The sequence below is a fragment of the Lonchura striata genome, chromosome 2, assembly GCF_050655825.1.
Source record: "Lonchura striata isolate lonStrDom1 chromosome 2, ASM5065582v1, whole genome shotgun sequence".
Classification (NCBI taxonomy): Eukaryota; Metazoa; Chordata; class Aves; order Passeriformes; family Estrildidae; genus Lonchura; species Lonchura striata.
Window position 1 is genome coordinate 68383180 of NC_140704.1, and position 20916 is coordinate 68404095.

The following is a 20916-nucleotide window of genomic DNA, read 5'->3' on the forward strand; positions in this document are numbered from 1 at the left end:
CAGCACACCCGGGTGGCCCCGCCGCGCCTTTATTGCCCGGCTCCGGCCCTGCGCCCCGCCCTGCGCCCCGCCGGCCCAGGCCGCCCCGGAGGTGATCCCAGGGCTCAGGAGGTGATCCAGGGCTCAGGAGGTGATCCCAGGGCTCAGGAGATGATCTCCGTCTCGTGTCGCGCCAGCGCCGGCGGCAGCGTGGTCCCGCAGGGGCCCGGGAAGTGGAACCTGGAAGGAAGCGGCAGGTTTAGGGCATCCCTCTGCTTTACCTGGCGAGTCTGGCAGAGAGACGGGAGAGAGGGAGGAAAGAGGAGGAGGAGGTTGGGAGAGGGGTCTAGGCCTTGTGGGGCGTAGGGACAGACTTCAACCTCGCCCTTTAAACAATACGGTTCGTGTCTTCAGTGACAATTCCACCATGGAAGAAGAATCCTCTTTTCTTCCTTATTAACAGAAACTTACTATTTCGTAACCGCTGGGGGGGGTAACTACTTGACTGGACCAAAGCAGGGCAGAAAGGCGGGACTGAAGGCTGTGGCCTGAGCAGCGTTACCTGAACCTGTTGGTGGCAGGAGTGGGTTCCGTGTTGAACTCCGCGACTGGGACTCCTCTGGCCGAGACCTGCGGGGCGAACATGGCCGCAGGATACACCACGGACGAGGTCCCGACCTGCGGGCAACGGGACACAAGTCACAGGCGCAGCAGGACAGCACTCACACAGAACAAAGCAACCCAGCCCCGGGGTGAGGGCCCTTCTCACAACTCCAAGTGCCCTGAATACACAGTGAATACAATACTGAAGCCTGGGAGATCCCTACAGAAATGAAACCAAATCAGTATCTGATGAGTGTCACTGCAGATGTAGCTATTTAACTTAGCATAGCAATCAGAAATTGATTCTCTTGATGCAGCCCAAAGAAACCCATTTGTAACTGTAGATGGAAAAAAAAAAATCCCAGAAACAAAATGGCACACTGTCTTCAAGGAAAAATAAAAACCCAACAAAATGTTCCTTCTGTTACTTGAGATCATCCTGTAAATGGAAGACAACAGTCTAAGCAAGTGTTTTGGTTAGGGATCTGGAACCTACACAGAATGTAAACCACCCTGCAAAAAAGCAGCACATTTTAACTTCTTTTTCAAACTGAGCATCAAAGTAATTGTATTTTTTACTTTTGAGAAATTAGAACGATAGAATGGCTTGGATTGGAAAAGACCTTAAGGATCCTCTTGTTCCAACTCATCTGCCATGGGCAGGGACACTTTCCACTAGCCCAGGTTGCTTAGAGCTCCATCCAACCTGGCCTTGAACACTTCCAGGGATGGGGCACCCACAGCTTCTCTGGGCAACCTACTCCAGTACCCTTGTCAACTTTGTGGCTCTCCTCTGGATCTGCTCTAACAGTTCCAAGTCCTTATGCTGGGGAACTGTCCACAGTATTCCAGGACTGTCCACAGTATTCCAGGTGGGATCTCACCAGGGCAGAGCAGAGGGGGAGTGAAATTCAACAGCCAAACAACATTGTCTAATGTCTAACCCCTGTGTACCTCTTGACTTCTGAGTAGTCTGTGTACATTTTCAAGCTGAAAGGTCTTTTAATGTTTTGCACTGGACACCAGAGAGTCATTTTGGGGCTTTTAGTTCCCTCAGGGAAGCACAGCTGCGTCTGCTTTACCCAGGAGTTGCCACGTCCTTAGCGTGGTCTCCCTGCCGGTTCAGAGGACAGGTAAGGAAAGAGCCACTCACGACCAAGCAGAGGTCACAAATATCCAGCTCCTTCTCCACCTCCGTGAGCACACCGGGATCCAGGGCTTCACCAAACCACACAACGTGGGGCCGCAGGAGCCCATTGCAGCCATCCTCTTCACACCTGCTCAGACACCACAACGGGACAGCGTCAGGCTGCAGAGCGCCAAAGCAGTTCTCATTCTCGCCTGGGCAGGTCCTACCTGCCATCATCCTCCTTCACAGCCCTCCCTGCACCCTCCTCTACCATGTGCTGGACAGAAGACAGCTCATTCCATGCTACACATGTGCTGGAAGTACACATGTGCTGCATGATCCCAAGGAAGGGGTTGCTAAACAGGTGTTCAGTGCAGATACTTAATTGTGTCTTCCCCTTACTCAGCTCCTAAAATGCATGAAAGTTAACACTTGGCCCCCTTTAACAAACTGGTTGACAGGGTTTTAAGGAGAAAATGAACCAAAAGACAGAAGCATCACGTTAGCCTCTTTTTCCTTAGAAATTGGATAAAAAATGTGTTTTTTTCCATCTGCAACTAGCTAAGGCAAAGCTTCAGGCAGCGTAAAAAAGCATTGTGGCTGTGAGGGGAGCCCAGCACAGTATCCCAGACTAACAGTGGGTGGCACCTGCAAAGTAACAAAACATTTATGCTGTAGCACTCATTCTCTTGCTGCAATTCTCCTACTACTTCACTTACAAACCCCAGGAATTTGGGCATGTTTCATCTTGGTGCACAAGTACACAAACATGCGATGCCTTTAGCACCGTGGTAACTTCTACACGGTCCTTGTCTGATGCCCCAGTAACTTTAGACTCAGTTTCCTGGGACAGAGTTCCAGAGTTTTTTGTCTCCTTTGTGGAATGTCCTTCCAAAACAACGTGAATAGTAACATGAAGCTTTGAGATGCACAAAGCATGAAGAGGTAACAGCCCAACAAAGTGGTCCATACATACTGAGGAAGGTCTTCAACTGGAATTGCAGCATCTTCTGTGTCAGGATCTGGAGCCCTGTAGTTACAAAATGCAAGGACATGTCCAGCTGTACAAAAGGTATTTTACGTATTAATAAAAAATTTAACATTCTCTAAAAGCCTTCATAATCTCTAAAGCACACCCTCCAAAGAATCTGCAACTTCAGCCAACTTTAACACCTACTACAATCCTAAAATACCATACACAAGGCAAGCAGGAATTTGTCCAGAATTATCCTGGAGCTGAGCAACTGTAATAAGCTGGCCAAGACTGCCAAAGGCACAACAATTATTTATGTAACTATCTAATGGTCTGGTAAAATGTAAAAGGAAAAAAAATCCTAAAAATTCTTTGTGTATATGCCTGGCCCATCTCCCTGCTCACTTCCTTTTTTAATGGCAAAAGAAAGAATGGATTACCCCTTCCCAGCCAATGCGGGGCAGATTGGGCTCTTGTAATTCGCAGCCACGTTTCCACAGCTGGTGCACCGAGTTTTAAATAAACTACCTGTAACACACAAAGAGGAAACATCAGGGATGAAGCTCTGAGGTGTGGCTGTGCAGGCAAGTGGTTGTGTTTATCCTGGGCAGCTTTTATTTACAAACCTTGAAGGCTGCACCTTGTGGGTAACTTAAAAAAGGAATGCAACAGCAAAGTTCCACTATGTCACCTTGTTCTGCCTCAGGACATGAGTAATACACAGTCCCGTAACATATTTTGCAGGAAAATCATAATTTAAAATATCACTGAGGGGGATGATTTCTGTTTATTGGTTTTCCTCTTACATCAGAAACAATTTCTTAAAACAAAATACGCTGGTCAACACCTTTTTTGTTTGATGCGAAACTCCTCTCCCAAAACTTTTGTAGCATTACTAACGTGCCATCAAGATAGGCAATATAGCCAAGAGCTAAAAATTGTGTCCATTTTGTAAGGAATGCAAATAACCAAAATTAAACTGTTGCCAAGGCTTCATCATTTGGTCCACAACTGCAAAACAGCTTGTGCAGGTTTCAGGATTCCTGTGCCCAAAGCATGGAAGTGGTGGTGGGAAACTCCATTTACACCTTTAGTGATACTCGAGTTAAAAAGCATCATAGTGCTGGAGGACCAGGATGGATCTTTGTCCTGGGAGACTTCCACCCTGTGGCAGGGCCTGAGGAGTGGAGAAATGAGTGGAGTCACCTCCAAGGATGGAGAAGAGCTTCCAGACCCTCTTTCTCTCCATACCTGTACATCTCCTCAGATCCCAAACCCCCACTGATGCCCAGGTGCTGCATCTGCATGTGCTCTTCTGGCACTTTGTGGGAGTAAGGAATGCCACTGACTACAGGGAAGAGAAGGGGAGGGCCATTGGCTGCAGGAAAGAAAGGTAAGGGAATCTCAATTGTTTCCAGTCCCTTTGTCCTCCTGTAGCCAAGGACTGCACAAGTGAGGACAGGACAGAGCAGGACAGAGGAGAAGCACCAGGGCTGATGAAGCCAGGCTTCCAATACACCCTTTGTTGGTGGCAGTCTGACACCACCACTACCACACAGTGGAATTACTGGGGATTTTTTTCCCCTTTTCTAAGTGAAATCACCCAGGTGTGACAGCCACATGCATTCAAGCAGATCGGTGGAAAACTGCAAGCAAAAAGGGAGAACCAGTTCCTGTGTACTGTCAGAATACATTAAAAACAGAAAGATGAGATTCTGTGATCCTAAAGGTAAGGAACAAAGAGAAGATATGAAGTACCTGAAACAACTTCTAGAAGAGAACAGGGTGTTATTGCAAATAACTTTATGCAAGTTATTGTAATTATAAGACAAAATTCTTTTCTCTTTGTATTTATCTCCCTTTCCCTTCTTCCCACTCCCCACCCCAGGTTTCCTGGCCTATGGCAGACGTGACCCAACTCTTACCGTGGATTTCTAAGAGCTGCTTGGTGCCTGCCTTCCTGTGCAGCTCATCAATGTTCTGAGTGATGACCACAACACTCCTTCCTTGCTTGCTGAGACGCTTCTCACACTCTGCAATGGCAATGTGGGCTGGATTGGGATGTTTGCTCAGCATCACTTCCCGCCGGTAGTGGTAGAATTCCCACACACGGGAAGGGTTTCGTGCAAAAGCCCCTGGAGTAGCCAGCTCCTGCAAAAGACATAACAGTCGTCCTACAACGAAAGAAGAATCCCTTCCCCAGCTGAAGCCTGCTGGATTTCTGCCATTTATACTGCTGCCTGCATCACAAGGTCATCAAAAGCAGATTACCTATAACCACGTGCAGTTGATAAGAATATTGTCCACAGCCCTTACAAGGGTGACACGTTAAAGTGTCAGACCAAAAGAGCAAATAACTTACAGAAATAGTGTGGTATGTGGGTTTACACTACACTCCAACCATACTCTGTGCTGACCTACCAAACTATTAGGAGCTTAGCACAAAGCAAGATGAGATACTCCAATGCACACCCACAACTCTCTTTTCCACAGCAGCCACAAAACACAGCATCATGTGAATATATTTCCTTTGCTAGGAATTTCTTTTCTGCTTTAATTTAAGTGTTAACACAAGCCAAATTATATCCATTGTCAAAACCAAAGTCTAACATCTTGTATTCTGTATGCAGGTAAAATTGAACCTGCTTTTCACACTAACTTTAATTTTGCCTTCTCTTTCTCAAAAACGAGGTGCAGCTCAGTCCAGTAACTCAGTGCACAATTCTGCTGACACAGAAACTAAATGCACGTTTCTGATGCAGCAGGACCAAACATTTAAACACACACATGCTTTATTTGAATTGATGATCACTTGAAAGCAAAAAACTCATCTTTAGATTCAAACCAGTTTCAAAAATTAATGTCTCTGACACTTTTTTAGCTACATCAGGATCTTTCAGGAATGCTGTAATTAAAAACCACAAAGAAAGCAGGTGTGATTGCAGCATTTGGGGTAGCAGGTAGTGACAGCAGAACAGCTGCTGAAACACCTGCAGCACCAGCAGGATGAGAGTCATGAAGCCCCCACAGAGCTCACATTGTTGGTGCCTTCAGCTGTAGTCCCAGTGCCTGCTCCCACCTCCTCTCCCACCCCTGTGGCTCTCAGTGCTGGCAAGATCATGACAGCAAGAGAGACAGCCTGTGGGAGAATTAAAGAACCTGCCCTAAAATAAAGCAAGTCCTAAAGCATTTTTAAAGGGTGTTCTGAGACACCAAAATTAAAAGAAAACAGCCAGTCTCTTTTGTCAGTTCTTCCTTTGGTATTTTGGTTTGTTTTAAATGCTAAAGAGTTTAAAACAGGAAAGGCCCCACACAGTAGGAAAACAGTGAGGGTGTCAAAAGATGAGCAAAAAGCTGAACTGCAGGAAAACAAGGATGGTTTAAAGACCCAGAGCTGCCTGCTAGAATGTTGTTTTTCCCAAGCAGCTGATAAACTGAAGGACAGAAGCAGATCCCCAAGAGCACAGAGAAGAGCTGCAGGGGCAGCTGTAGGGAGAGCTCTGTCCTTGCTGCACTGGATGGGACAATATCCACCCTCTTCCTCCACCTGTTCCTGACCCTCCATGCTCACCTGTGTGACGGACACAGAGGTGGCCCTAGAGGCATGGGCCACCAGTACCTACCTGGGCTTGCCACTTTCTCCAGAAGCCTCCAGCCCCTCTGAAGGTGGGGACACCGCTCTCGGCACTGACCCCGGCTCCGGTGATGATGGCGATGTGCTTGGCTTTGGCAAACACCTCTCGGAAATCAGCCATGTCTGTGCCAGGGCAGGGAAACGAGAAAACAAGGAGCTGTTCAGGCGCTCACACTCTCACCTAAGAGGCCACACTCACACTTCCATACACACCTCCCATGACTTTAATTTTGGAATAACAGTTGGTTCCTGAACTTCTCTATGTTGTAATTTAAAGGGCAGTTTCTGGAGATTCTCAAAATATGTGTCTGAGCAGGCTCAGTAGGGCAGGATGTGCTAAACATTATTATAGTCAATACTGGAAAGGCAGAGTCTTTAATTAAAACCCCACATTAGATGCTACCCCAATAACAACTGTTGGCACCACCACCCAGGAAGAGTTTGCTTCCCAATTGTTACTAAAATCTTGAGATAAAAAAAAATACATTTGTTTTGTTGTTGTTTTTGTTTGTTTTTTTTCTCCATGAAGTATCACCTTCAAAATTAAGGTAATTTGGGAAAATGTGCTTTCTTTTGAGGCATTTTTTCTGTTTTCTAGATTTGCAACTGTATTTTATATTTTTTAATGTGTTATTCCCACCACTTTCCCCTGCATGGTAGTTTGGGAAAAAGATTGAAAATTTCCTTTGCCTTTTTATGCGAGTCAAGACAAAATTAAAGAGGAACAGGTTAGCTGCAGACAGACAAGAAAAATATATTTTGCAGTTTACCTCAGATATGAATTTTAAAGCAACACAGGTTAGAATCACAAAATAAATGGCTGAGGTGGGAATGGACCTCTGGAGATTGTCTTGTTCAACCCCCTCTCCTTAAGCAGGGTCAGCCAGAGCAGACTGCTCTGGACAGTGTTCTGTGGGGTGGCTTTTGGTATGGACACGGACAGAGACTCCATAACCTTCCTGCACAATTCAATCCATTGTTTGGCCACCTCACAGCAGACAAACACCATGGAGTGTTTTTATGCATTGCCCTGGAGCCATCATTGCCACAAGGGCTCATCACTGGCTTAAGGCCAACGTGGTGCCCACCAGATCCCCAGGGACATTCCTGCCCAGCTGGTCACCCAAGCCTGTCCTGGGTCTATTTCTTCCCAGGGGCAGGACCCTCCGAGTACCAGCCACTCCTCCCAGCTTCATATTATGTGGAAACTTGCCCAGGATACACTCCAATCTATTGTCCAGATCATTAATGAAGGTGTTTAACAACAGTGACCTCAGTATGGATTCCCTATGGTGTCCCATGAGTGGGCAGCCTCCAGCTTTGAGCTGCTCGCCACAACCCTAATCCTCACAATTTACTAGGTGGTCTTTCAGATAGAAATCAAAACTACCCCCTGCCCCCTATACACACAAAAGCCCACCCAAAGACAGGTAAGTTCCTGTAGGGAGAAAGAGCCATTGGAGAGGTCCCAAAGACCCACAGTACAGAGCCCCTGGACTGGGCAGAGAACACTCCTATTCTGATGCCCCACCTGCTGCTGCAAACCAAACCTCACAAGCCCTTGATGTGTAAAGCTCAGGCCAAAAGCCCTCCCAGACAGGTGTCTGGCAGCAGCCAAATCCTGATGCTCAAGGCAGCAGAAAAAGCAAGTTTGCCTTGACCACCTGACATTAGGGAGTAGCTGTTGTACCTGTGTGCAGTTTTCAAGTTAAGGCACATTGTCAAATTGAAAAACAAAACCAAAACACCCCCAAACAGGTGAAAAGAGGTCAGCCTTAACTCCCAGTCTGAACAGGGCTCCTGGGGTTACCCAGCTCCTGAACTGTCACAAATACTCAAGGCCCATTCTTGTACAAAGAAATGAGGAATTAGTTTTATTACTCATTAGCATTATGAAAGGGAAATGCAATTAACCACTGCATACTTATGTGCATAAATTATAAACATTAAAAAGGTGTTTATGTTGTAACCATGATGACTGTAACAGTTTATGGAACTATACAGAATACAGTCGTAGAAAGGTAATTTTACTAGTCTGGGAGACAAATAAAGCAACCTCAACTGTTTTAAACATTTTTAATTAAGCCATGGATTTCACCTAGCACACAACACCTTCTAGCACTTCAAATCCACCTTAAAAAGCTGTCCGGGGTGCTAAAGCAAACAAATACACGCCTTACTTGAACTAGGACGGGCCATTTCCAAGCCAAACTTCTTTGAAGACGAGGCCTTAAGTCCACAACGCACTTGGGGAACCAGCCTTCTAGCGGCAGACTGGAACAGACACATCGGGATCCCTCGGAAGTGTTTCACCTGGGGAGAAATAAATCAAACGTCAGCGGCCCAGGCAGGGTGCGCATTTCTGCCAGCTCCCCGTGAGGGGCTCTCCTTGGAGAACCAGCTGCGAACACGGAATTCCTCCTGCACCTGCAGAACACGGAGCCATCCCCCAGCCCGGACCCTGGGGCCGGGGTCACCGCTTTTGCTCAGAACGGGGCACATCAGCCCCGCTCCACAGCGGGGCTTTCGGCCGACGTTCAACTTACGCCACGCTCCCGAGCTGCGCTGCTAACCCGAGGCGGCTCCCAGGACCCGCCGGCATGGTAAGAGAAAGGGGAAAGGCGAGGGACGGACCCGCGGGGGCGGCGAGCCTACGTGCCGCTGCCGGCCCGCAGAAGGGCGAAGGGGCAGCAAGGGCGGGCGGGGCCGCCGTGCGGGAGGCGGGACCTCCGTGCGGGGAGGCGGGACTGCCGTGAGGGGAAAGCGGGACCGCCGTGAGAGGAGGCGGGACTGCCGTGAGGGGAGGCGGGGCCGCCGTGAGGGGAAAGCGGGACCTCCGTGCGGGGAGGCGGGACTGCCGTGCGGGAGGCGGGACCTCCGTGCGGGGAGGCGGGATTGCCGTGAGGGGAGGCGGGGCCGCCGTGAGGGGAAAGCGAGACCGCCGTGAGGGGAGGCGGGGCCGCTGTGAGGGGAGGCGGGGCCGCCGTGAGGGGAAAGCGGGACCGCTGTGAGGGGAGGCGGGGCCGCCGTGAGGGGAAAGCGGGACCTCCGTGAGGGGAGGCGGGACTGCCGTGAGGGGAGGCGGGGCCGCCGTGAGGGGAGGCGGGGCCGCCGTGAGGGGAGGCGGGGCCGCCGTGAGGGGAGGCGGGGCCGCCGTGAGGGGAGGCGGGGCCGCCGTGAGGGGAGGCGGGGCCGCGGGCCTCACTCGCGGCTCCGCCCGCCTCACGCCAGCCCGCCGCGCCCCGCCCCGGGCGGCGCCTCGCCCCGGGCCTGCGGCGCCGCACGTCCCGCCCGCACTCCTGGGGGAAAGGCCGCGGCGTTACGGGATGGTGGATGGATGCACTGGAGGCAGCCGCGTGTCGCTCCCCGGCGTTGCGCTGTCCCTGCGCCTTGCCGGAGCGTATCAGCTGGAATGAGACGCAAATAGGTCAGGGAAGCTGGGTGGCTTTCCAGCGTCATTCCTCTCTGCGGTCCGCCCGTGGCCGTTCGCAGTTCACGCATGAGAACTCCGCTGCATTTGGACAGCACACAGTTTATTTATTTATTTTTTAATGAGGAAACACTGTTTTTAGCATGTTTTGGTGCATAAAGAAGGCAGCGCCTGCTCTCATCCAGCCGCCTCCTCCCCACCCTTCCCCAACAACCTTAATCATTGCGGTCCTTTTCAGACAGAGGTTTTGCCACATTTTCCCTTCCCTTTGGATTCCGTAAATGACCAGCTAAGCAGATGAAGAGGCCCCCAAAACACGTACCCAGAGAGGGGAAAGGCTGAAAGCAAGCCCCGAGCTCTTTCGAGTCTGCCGGCTGTCCAGCGCCGGGGGCAGCTCCGGTTCCCCACTGCCGCCGGCACAGGGCGAGTTACCTGAGCGAGCTCGCCCGAGCGCAGGGCAGGAACAGCCCTGCTGCTCCCAGGGGCTGGCAGCCGACACCCCCCGTTACACTGCTCCACGGCACTCCGTGCTGTTTACAGAGGACCGGCGCTTCGTACTCTGCCTCCAGCTGCAAACTCGAGGGAAGCCTTTGGTGGGGGAATGCTGACAGCGAGCGCTGCTGACTAAACGCTTGTGCTGGTGCTTGGTGGGCTGTCACAGCTGCTCCCCGAGCCCTCCGTGTCTCCAGGAAAGTAAGCGTGCTCGGAAAAACAGCGCGTCATAAACTCAGAAAACAAGCTGAAAGCCAGCGTGATCTTACTTAGCATTCTAACGACCCTGATGTCAAAATCCATTAATTCTGTGCAGACTGGGAAAACAGGATGGCAGATTTGTTGAATGAGGGATTGGCTGTGCATAACGTTATTCATTATCATAATTGGTGTTTTGTTTTTTTTTTTTTTAATTGACATCTTGCTACAGATTGTACACTGTACAGACTGTCTAATAAGCTACACTGTGCTTATTAGGCAGTGTATTTTAGCTGCTACTTAATCTTAAAAAAAAAAAGCAATTTGCAGTTGCACTATCACCACAATTTTCTTCCACTTTGAATCCAAAGTTCAAACCAGCAGAATCCTAGTCTAACATCGCTAACAAAAAAAAAAAAAAAGATTCTGTTTCTGTACTAGAATTTTGAGGAGCACATCAACCAAAGAGCTTTCATCTTCCTATCACATTGTTGCACCTGTCAGCTGTGCTCCTAATTTTACATCAACCCAGGTCAGGGCATGTTCACTTGCAAGGTTTGCAAAAGTACAGGTTTTTTAATAAAACCAGAATTCACCATGGCATAGTTTTTGTGAAATGGGTACAGAAGGACACAAGGCTGGCTTGCTTTCGTCTCTTTGGCATATACAGAATGCCTACTCCAAGAGCACAATTATCCCAGTGTTTCCAAAGCCTGAAACAATGAATAGCCCAGATGATGCTGGCTGATTTGCTAACCTGGTGTAACTACTGAATGTGTGCCGTAAGAAAATGGCCACACTGATTTTCCAAATTGTTTGTACTGATCCTGGAAAAATATTTTAATGCCAATGTGTAAGTAGATTTCCTAAAATGTTTATAAAAATATTAAAGTGACATCTAAACTTAACTTCAAGATGCTGGCATGTTTGCCATTGATACCTGGCAGTATTCCACAATCATCTGTGCCCAATAAAATAATTCTGCATAAAATCTTTTTCTATTACAGTAGTTTTCCTTCAGCAGCAGTGTCATTAATGCAGTGAGAGCAACTCAAGGTGGACACCAGAAGCATGAACTGTTCTGCAAAGATACACATTTCAAAATCAATTAACACTTAAGAATCCTGTCTTAGAAGGGACAAAAGCCATGGCAAGGGCAAGTACACTGAACTTCACAGCCCCTCCTTTCACTGCCTCCTCCAGCACATTGCCCTCCCAGATGCCAGCGGCTGGGGCCTTTATATATTTAGCAATGATCCTCTCTTATCTGTCTTCCAAGAACTTGTCCCATCTCCCCTTGACCATCGGGATTCTGTTCTCTGGCAGGAGTTCTCCACCTCTGCTCCCTCTCCTGGGAAGGACAGGGAAAGCAGAAGGTGAGGAATGTGTATTCAAAGGGGCTGCTCTTCTCTGAGGCTCAGTGGTAAGAGAGGTTCATACCCTCTAGTCTTCCACTCCAACATCACTAGCCTTCAGCATTTTTACCAAGTCCTTTGCATCTGAGCAGCACCAGCTAGAAACAGCTCCCTCTTTGAGCATTAAGCCTAATTGTACCGAACACAAGTAACACATTTTTTTTAAATCCCAAGTAAACAGTCTGTATTCTAACACACAACAGGTCTGCACCAATTAAATACAGTATGGCAATATATAAATTACAGGTCTTTACAGTAAATAGTAAAATACGAGAGTCCGCTTATTGTACACAACAATCAAAGAACAGCAGCTTTTCAGTAAGGTCCCAGGTATCTCAATCATTCACTTGCTAAGGAACAAAGAAAAGATACAGCAGGCCATTCACTTCACTCATTTTTTACCATGTTGCTTTACAAATATCCAGAACACTTGTACAGGCATCTACAGTATCTACATGTGGAACAACCTTCTTAGGAATTCATAAGCACCAGACATAAATCCCTCCATCATTTCCATTATTAAAATAAACTTTACAGATTAAAATTACTTTAGCAGGTTCTATTTCATCTTGATAATAAACCAGCAAGTAACAAGTGCAAAGTCTGCAGTCATGATCCATTTACTGCTTCTTTATTTCCCATTTCTCCCCACCCCGCACCCAAAAAAACTAAAACCCCTAAAAAACCCAGAATGTTGTCCTCTCACACCCTTGGAGTAATACTGTTTCTGCAGTCAAACTGCCCAGCTGGCTTTTGCTAACATGTGAAATGCCAGACTCATAGCTTCAGGCATCATCAGTCATTCCAATGCCAAGTCAGCACAGTGGCAGGCCTCAAGGAAGACAAAACATATGAAGCAGTTGGATATTTCAGTGTGCTTAAACATGGAAGGCTGCATGGTGCCCAGTGACTGAAAGGAATATGGCACCAAGTTACCAGTTAAAACATTTACAATAGAAAGATATAAACAGCAAATATGTCAGTCTAAAACAAGTTCTTTGGTAATTAAGAACAGCGGTTGGGTCTTTTTTCCAAAATGGATTCACATCCTGTTTTTTCCTCAATAAAATATCTTTTGTTGTTTAAAATATATCTCCCAAGTTGTTGTGTAACAAATAGTCCAGTACCTCAGTTATCTACAATCAGCTTTAACTGTGTTTTAGTGTGCAGCCATATCTGCCTACTGGCAGACAATCTATAGATACACATTCATATATATATATAATATATATATTATTTATAAAAAATTAGAGAATTAAGTCAAGGACTCTAGAGAATACACATTCCATATGGACAGGTTAAAATGTACAATAGCTTCAAAAATCCATAAAGTTTTCTACACAGTGACGCGTGTAGTAAGTGCAAAAATACTGTGGTTTAGTTAATCCAAGATTTCCTGTTTTCCTGTTTCCTAGAAAAAGCAGAAGCTGCTGCATCTCCTGAATGGCAGAGGACGTCTCCTCCTGTCTTGGGAGTGGCTGATGAGCCTTGAAGCACAGAACTCTTCCGTTTCTCTGAACTGGAAGGTGCCTGAGAACGGGAAGTGCTACTCCATTTCCTTGCGGGAGCTGGTGCTTTGCTGAGGCGCCCGGGACGAACGAAAACACCGTGTCGTGGTTTGCAGTGGAAGTACTCTCTGCCTTTCACAATTCCATCGTGCTTCCCTTCAATGGAAAGAAATGCACAGGATTAAATGCTGGTGCTGCCATTAACACATACAATTGAGGCGATGAAGTGTGAATAGCTTTCATTTTCTGTCAAATAGTCAAGATTGCTCCTGCTGAGTGACAGAGCCAGATGCTTACCATACACTAGGGAGAACAAAACTTGGAAAGGAAGGCTTAAAATGTGACCAAAAAGATGATTTTCTAAAATATTGCTTTGTTAACTAATAGTTTAAAAAGCCAAGCATGTGTTCATTTTGCAAAATAAACTTTGCTTGCAAAGCTCAAAATTTAGCTGGAGACAAATAAGTGATATTACCTGTTAAACTACTAAAAACATATTTTTAAATGACCTGAACCATTTCTGTAGAAGTTTGTTAACACTTGCAGAGCACTGACTTTTTCTGACCCCTCTGAAATGAAGTAACAGAAAGCCTGTGTTCTGGAATTCATCTTTCCCCAGTGGAAAACAATAGATCTCTAAAAGTCACTGACAGCAAACCTATCTGACAAGTGATGCACACTGCTAGTACTGTTCATGAATGTGTGCACACTTATTAAAAAAACATTGTTTCTCTGATCTGTAAAAACAGATGGGTACCAACAGGGAACTACCACAACATGCAAAAGCAGAGCTTTTAGACAATTAAAAATGGATCAGAGCATCTCTACAACCAGAAAGCTGTGATTTGGGTGTATCAGATACCAAGCTTCCTGAAACTGGAGGTACTTCCCATGACTGAACTGGAAGTAATGTTTGTACTATGACTTTAAAAATTGGTCATACTAGCTGCATAGATAACCCAGAACACATTTAGTCTTACCCAGCTGAACATTGAGCTCAACTCCAACCCATATTCCAGCTGAAAAATCCACCGTTCCAACGTATCTCACTGTGCCCATTTTATTACTTCCAACACAGACTTGCTCGCCCACAGCCACCCAGCTTGGCAAGATGTGGGCTTGATCTGCAGAAGCACCTTCTTCACAATCAGAACCATCCAAATGGTCCTTCATAATAAAATCGTCCATGGAAGCATCGGGATAAGTCTCAGGGTCTGAAGGGTCTTTCACCAGTCCAGAACAAAAAGGGCTTTCCACAGCATCCGCAAGCCAGCCGTCAGCTGGTGTTGCTGCAGAGCTCTGCTGGCCTGTGCATGGGCTCTGACCCTTGCCAGGGCCTCGGGGTGACTCCGAGGCGCTCGCTCCATTAGAGGACAGAAGGGAACACAACTGTGGAGCTGCTGAATGGTCAAAGTCCTTCCCATCTTCAACACCCATGAATTCAGTGAAGGAGTGATCTTCCAGAACGTCCATCGTGTGCTCAACTGTCACCTCGCATGCTGAAAATTCGATGGTGTTTTTGCCATCCAAGGAACTTAGAGCTGAGAGGGATCCAGCTCTGGGTAGCTGCTGAGAGTCTCTGTCAGCGGCACTGAATGACAGTGGTACTTGCTCTGTTAAGGCACTGTTTCCTTTCAGTGGTACCACAGGTAACTTCTCTCTTGATAACTCCTTTTCTGATTCTCGACATTCCTTGTTCAAAGAAGATTTTAAATCATGTTCAAGGGATGATCCCGAGGGATCACTAGAGTCCAGCTCCTTGGAGTGACTGGCTAGCTGGTCTGTACTATCACTACAGTGAACAAGCATGTCAGACAGGGTGGCATTAGAGGCACTGTGGGAAAAGTAGCCACTAGTGATGCTGCTAGTGGTAGGACTGCGGGACACCTCTTTCTCAAGAACACGTGAGCTCATGAAGTCTGATTTAGAGGAAAACCACTCCCTGTTCTCTAGGCTAGCATTGTAAATACTGAAGTCAGCAAACTCCTCCGGTACGTAAGGGCGGAAATTTTGAAAATTTTGTGGACTTATCAGTTTCTTATTAATGGCCTCCAACTCATTGTCTTCCTCCTCAGAGTCCTGCAAATGAGAAGAGGAATTAGGATTAGGAACCTGTGACAGTGAGGTTTCCAAAATAAACTAACCATCCTTGATTTTATCTTTCTGAGCATAGAGAAATATATACCTTTAATATTCTTTATTCTCATTGAAAAGAGCTGCTGGAAATGTATCCTATCTACACTGAGCTACTCAATTTTTAGAAAATAAATTCTAAATAGTTCAGGAAATATAAACCAATATTTTATATTGAAAATTATTATTTTGATACACAAACTTTTTTCCCCATGATTTAGACTAATTAAACACACTGAAGGTATTTTATAGGGTTAATTCACTACCTAACAAGATAAACACAAATATGAAGGGTAAAGGCCTTAAGAAGTCCCTGCTGCAATACAGGTTATTAAAAACTTTGGGATGATTAACAACCTTGCACAGTGGGATTTTCTATTAACCTGATATCAGCAAGGCTAAATAATTTTGCTTACCCCAGGTGAACATGTTCAGGATGTTTGAATATACAAGCAAAAAGATAAAATATTACAGCAGATCTTCAAGGAAGCATTTCTATGCACACGTGTTTGTGTTTGGAGGGAAATAGGTGACACTAATCACCCTAATAGAATTTGGAGATGCCTCCCTGATTTTCTCCTTGGTGATGTGTGGGGATCCACCCTGACCAGACCACAGATGTGGCTTTCACAGACTCCATCTGAAGCTGAGAACTTCAGTCTGTAAAGATGAATCTGAGAAGGACTCTGTCAACATGGTAGGGCTGCTCCTCCAAGATAAAATATTGCAGGCAGGACTCCACATGAATGCTTTTTTAAGTACTTCCTTTTTTATATACATCTGTGTCTTCATTTACACATAGATATGCAGGTATAAACATAGGTATATGTATACTCATACATATATAGTAAAAATTGTTAGTTTACAGGAAATGTCTATTAGAAATAATTTTATTTTAGGAAAAATGAAAACTGCTGAAGTCCTTTAAAGAAACTGTAGCCCCCATTATTTCTCAGTTCCTTTATCTGCATCACAGATTTCAAATTCTGATCAAGGCAGATCCTGTGTGATATCTGAAGCACCTGGATATTTTCAGACACCTGCTGTGATTCACCAATGTAAAAGGAAAAGCAGAACAGTTAACCAGATGACCAGAGAATACCAACACATCAGTTTAAACATCCTCTTGAAAATATTTCCTCACTTCAAAATAGCCAAGACTGCTCAAAATAACTTTGTATAAGATTTCCTCAGTTTGCCCATGTCAGAATAATCACAGAATTGTTTGGATTGGAAGGCACCTCTTGAGGCCAATTAGCCCAATCTCCCCTCTGCTCAAGCTGGGTCACCCAGAGCAGGTTGTCCAAGACAGTGTCCAATTGGGTGAGTTTTGAGATCTCTACAACCTTTCTGCACAACTCATTTCCCTCACAGCAGAAAAAGTGTATTCTTGTTCTATCTTGTGGTCATATGGAATCTCATGTGTTTTGATTTGCCTCATGTCCTATCACTGGACACTGCTGAAAAGACTCTGCCTTGGCCCATCAGGTGTTTTTATATATTGATAAAATGCCCCTGTGACTGGTCTCCTTAAGGCTGAACAGCTCCAGGTATTCCAGCCTCTCCCCATTTGTCAGACAGCCCTTATCTGTAACAAGGTCTCATGTCCATTCTTACCATGTTCAAACTCATAGCAAACTCATAGGAAATATAATTCAGTATTACCCATGCAGGATAGACTTTTAAGATTATTCAATATTTTCAATAATATTAGCGATCAATATCTGAAGAGGACATTTCTATTTGTCTAAGTATATCTGACAAATCCAACCACATTTCAGATTATTAATATCTGCTCACGTAAAGTCTCGGTATCCTTTGCTTTCTAATTTTCACAGCACTCTTTCAGAGTTATTTCTCATACAGAATCTGCATGAAGGCTTTAATTTGCAATTATTTATTTCTCTGAAGAGGAGCAATAGTGTTATGAAATGTCATGTAAGACTACTGCGTATTATTTATACTGTTGAAAATCTTGCTACTTACATCTGAAATCCACATTACCTTTGGAAGAAAAAAAATAATACTTCCTTTATTGAGACTATGAATATCCTTCCAAGCACTAAAGCCTTAAGCAAAGCATCTTTTTTGCATATTGCAGGATACCAGTTGCTCATCTCTGAGGGATGTTTTCTCAATCATTCTGCTTACTGCTTCCCTTTTACCAATTTTATTTTTGCAAAACTAAGTTTTGTTCTGTGCAGAACCTTATAGTTTGGGAGTGTTTTTAAACATTAAAAACTAAGAGCTTATTAAATACACTTTTTAAAGTTTGTATATGAAGATTACATATGAACTCCAAACTAATAAATATTTAATGAAAGAAGTATTTCTAGTCAATACTAGTTAAATGTCCCCTTGAGACCAAGAGGTATTTTTATAAGAGTTCTTTATGTCTCCTTTGAAACTTGCAAGATTCCTCATTTGACTGAAAAAACTCCACCTTGGTGGTTTCCCAGTTCAGAATCAGACTGGATAACAGGCTGTAACTAAGAAATGGCAATACAGACATACAGACATTAGTGAGTGATTAGGAAAGGCCAAACAAGTAACCACAGTGTCATTCATGTGCCATTTCAGGGCTATCTGTCATCATAAGTATAAAAGCTAAGCTACAGAGAACCAGTTTTCTAACTAGAACATGGGCTGTGAAAAATGCTGAGATAGGTGAAGAGACATCACCTTGTGACAAACAAAAGATGCCCTTGGTGGAGACAAGACATATTTCCTTACAGAGCTCATCTTAAGTTTCCTGACTGGGAAATTCCAGAAACAAAGCAATTTCAGAGTTTTTCAAATTTCTGTGGATGTGAGATGGGAAAAAAAAAGAAAGAAGGTGCCTCGTACAGCTCAGGCTAATTGGTATAAATAAAGATAAAATCTTTAAAAAACTGGTCAAGAAGCTTCAGCAACTTCCCTGGGATGTAACACAATTATTATAATGAAAAGCAGATTTAAGAACTGGTAACAGAAAGACCACAACAGCAAGAACTAATGAGACAAGACTATACATCAAGTTCTAGCAGTAAAGAAGCAAAATAAGCAGGAGCACAGAGCAGCTTCCCTACACCTGCTTTGCATCTGCATTTTCAAATCCCTAAATTACACCTGTCAAGTAACCTCAACAAGTAAGTTCCCATTTTAGTAATTTAAAAATCAGTAATACTTATCTAGTGGTTGCACCACAGGTGCCTCAATTTTTATTGCCCTCTAGAAGGGTTTCCTCTTAGCAAACCCTCCCTTAAACATGTTAATTTCTGGCAGTATTTAAATACACTTAATATGAAAACATTTAATCTGACCTTAACGTAAGTCACTGTATTCCTATATTATATAGAACGTGCCCCTATATCATGCTGTTTTGATATAGCTGCAATATCAAGCGTGTGTAAGTACCCTCTGAAATTTCAGGTTGAATGCTCTATTTCAGGCCAACTGAATAAAAAATATTTTTTGTTAGCTGCTTTTTCTTCCCCCTTCCTTTGGCAGATGTGTTTTGAATATTGGAATACTTCAGCTTAGTTAAAATATAGGACTCACTGCAGCCCTGAAAAATGGCATAGTCTGAAAAGCCTACTTCCTACATAGATTTCTTTCCTAAAGCGATAAAACCCCCAGAAACATCACTTGCTAAACACAACACCCTAGGCTGTCTGGGCTACAAAAAGTAGCTGTGTAAACCTCTTCCCCACTAGCAGCTGCTAATTCTTGCCTTGTCTCCCCAGGACCCTCAAGGGTCTAAAAAGTCATCAGACAGAGGACTAGATCCAAATGAAAAAATCCATGGTAGTCAAGCCATCACCTGGGTGGATTCGTTCCTTTGACCTGACTTCCTATGCAACCAAACAAAAAACTGTGTGGATACAAGGGAGAAGTCAGTACGAGTCAAGCAGCTGAGAACTGAAAGAACACCTCTTTCTATGGTTCTTTTGGCTACAGCAGGTTTACAGTGTTCAGTGAATCTCATCCCTTCTCTGGCAAAGCCTGGCGGCAGGATGTTGCCCTTTCCTAGCTCTGAAAGCTTCTGTGTATCTGTTGAAAGTAGCACAGGCAAATGCCTGGGTTAATTCAGAGCATGCATGGGGTGGGACTTTGTTTTCACTCAAGGGATTAAAACTGCCCTCAAGTTGCTATGGAAAGTTTTGTAACAATTTATTTTCCAAGGGATGTTTTTTCAACTAGATTTTTTCTTCCAAATACCTACCCATTATTTGTATCAGTGACTCATTGTGAGTCAGCATATCAGTTACCTTATGGAAAATTAACACAATCAAGACTAAAACAGCTGCCACCCAAACCCAGCAGCCAAGCTTCAAATATATACACCAGAACACTCAGGATACTTTGGTCTAGCAACTTGCAAAACAGCATTAGAAATCCAGAACAGGTTTTTTAATGGTTTGGCTATATGGTAGGAATGAAGATAATTATTGAATAGAAGAAAGCATTGCTAGGATTTTGTGGAAAACTGTCCCATAGGACTTAAAGGAAATAATTTGAAGGTTCTGAATTTTAAATCTAAAGCTCTGATTAAAGCAAGTATTTGCAGCCATATTCCACAGCCCCAAACCCAAAACCATCATACAGCAGAAATGATGATACACCTTTTGTTGAAGCAGCAGTGAGAAAAGGATTTAGCAAGTGAAGATTAAAACAAAAGCCCTCCACCTTAATTTGCACCTGAATTATGATGAAGACAGGCTGCAGGTTAATTAAGAGCGGCAATCTTAGTAATATTACTTCTATGTCAGGCAATTATAAGCTTTTATAGTGTACCCACACCTAAATGCACAGTTACTTACACCAAATGGGATCATTCCATTTACTCTGGGGTATAGTCACAAAATCTAGGTAACATACAAGGTATATTAGAGTGAAAACAGCATTGCTCTCTAATCCTTTTCTTGATCTTTTGTGCCCTGTAAATACTACAGCCTCCCCTCTCCCCCCACCCCACAAGACATATGACATATAAACATTAAAACCCAAAACAAAACAAAAACAGAACACCAAACTCCAGTAGAGTTAGTTCCAATGACAGAATACATTTGCAAGCCAGGCAAGCAACTGTTACAACCATAACCTACAATCAGTCACAAGTGGTTATTTCCAACTCACAACTTCTTTTTCCTGCTGGAGTAGTGTGAGTGCCTCAAGCCCACCACCAGGCCTCGAGACAGAAACTGGTACAAAACTTACAATCTTCTCCTCAGGCATGGTGCTGGCCATGCTTCCTGCAGGCACAGCATAGCCAGCACAGTGCACCTGCAATGGAGGCATGCTCTGCAAAGGTTGAGACACAACACACCACACAAACCATGGCTCTGACCATGCTGCTAACTGGGTGCCAAGTCACAAAGGTGTGAAGATGTGATGAAGGTGAAACAGCATTGGCCATACAGACATCAAAATTCAAGTTAAT

General features: G+C 44.8%; 2 protein-coding genes across 7 annotated transcripts in view; both read right to left on the minus strand.

Moving 5' to 3' along the window:
* Positions 1-7: 7 nt before the first annotated feature.
* On the minus strand, positions 8-8996 carry SIRT5 (sirtuin 5). 2 transcript variants are annotated; one of them, XM_077785634.2, is made up of 9 exons: positions 8953-8996; positions 8499-8631; positions 6308-6441; positions 4610-4835; positions 3125-3212; positions 2688-2741; positions 1736-1859; positions 542-657; positions 8-219 (listed from the first exon to the last, which is right to left on the minus strand). In XM_077785634.2, exons 2-9 carry the CDS (start codon positions 8605-8607, stop codon positions 144-146), a joined length of 927 nt encoding a protein of 308 aa, XP_077641760.1. In that variant the 5' UTR covers positions 8608-8631; positions 8953-8996; the 3' UTR covers positions 8-143. The 2 variants fall into 2 exon arrangements, with proteins under 2 accessions (XP_077641760.1, XP_021409028.1); XM_021553353.3 differs by having other exon boundaries at positions 8865-8996.
* A 3238-nt stretch (positions 8997-12234) lies between these two features.
* Positions 12235-20916, minus strand: part of KIF13A (kinesin family member 13A) — a 101373-nt gene continuing 92691 nt past the window's right edge. For 4 of the 5 annotated variants that reach the window (XM_021553332.4, XM_021553325.4, XM_085571510.1 and 1 more), the window contains 2 exons: positions 14342-15440; positions 12235-13517 (listed from right to left, as the gene is read on the minus strand). In XM_021553332.4, the coding sequence (XP_021409007.1) occupies positions 13231-13517; positions 14342-15440 (1386 nt within the window). In that variant the 3' untranslated portion in view covers positions 12235-13230. Of the gene's footprint in view, positions 13518-14341; positions 15441-20693; positions 20778-20916 lie in introns of all 5 variants that reach the window. The other variant, XM_021553345.4, reaches the window with a different exon arrangement.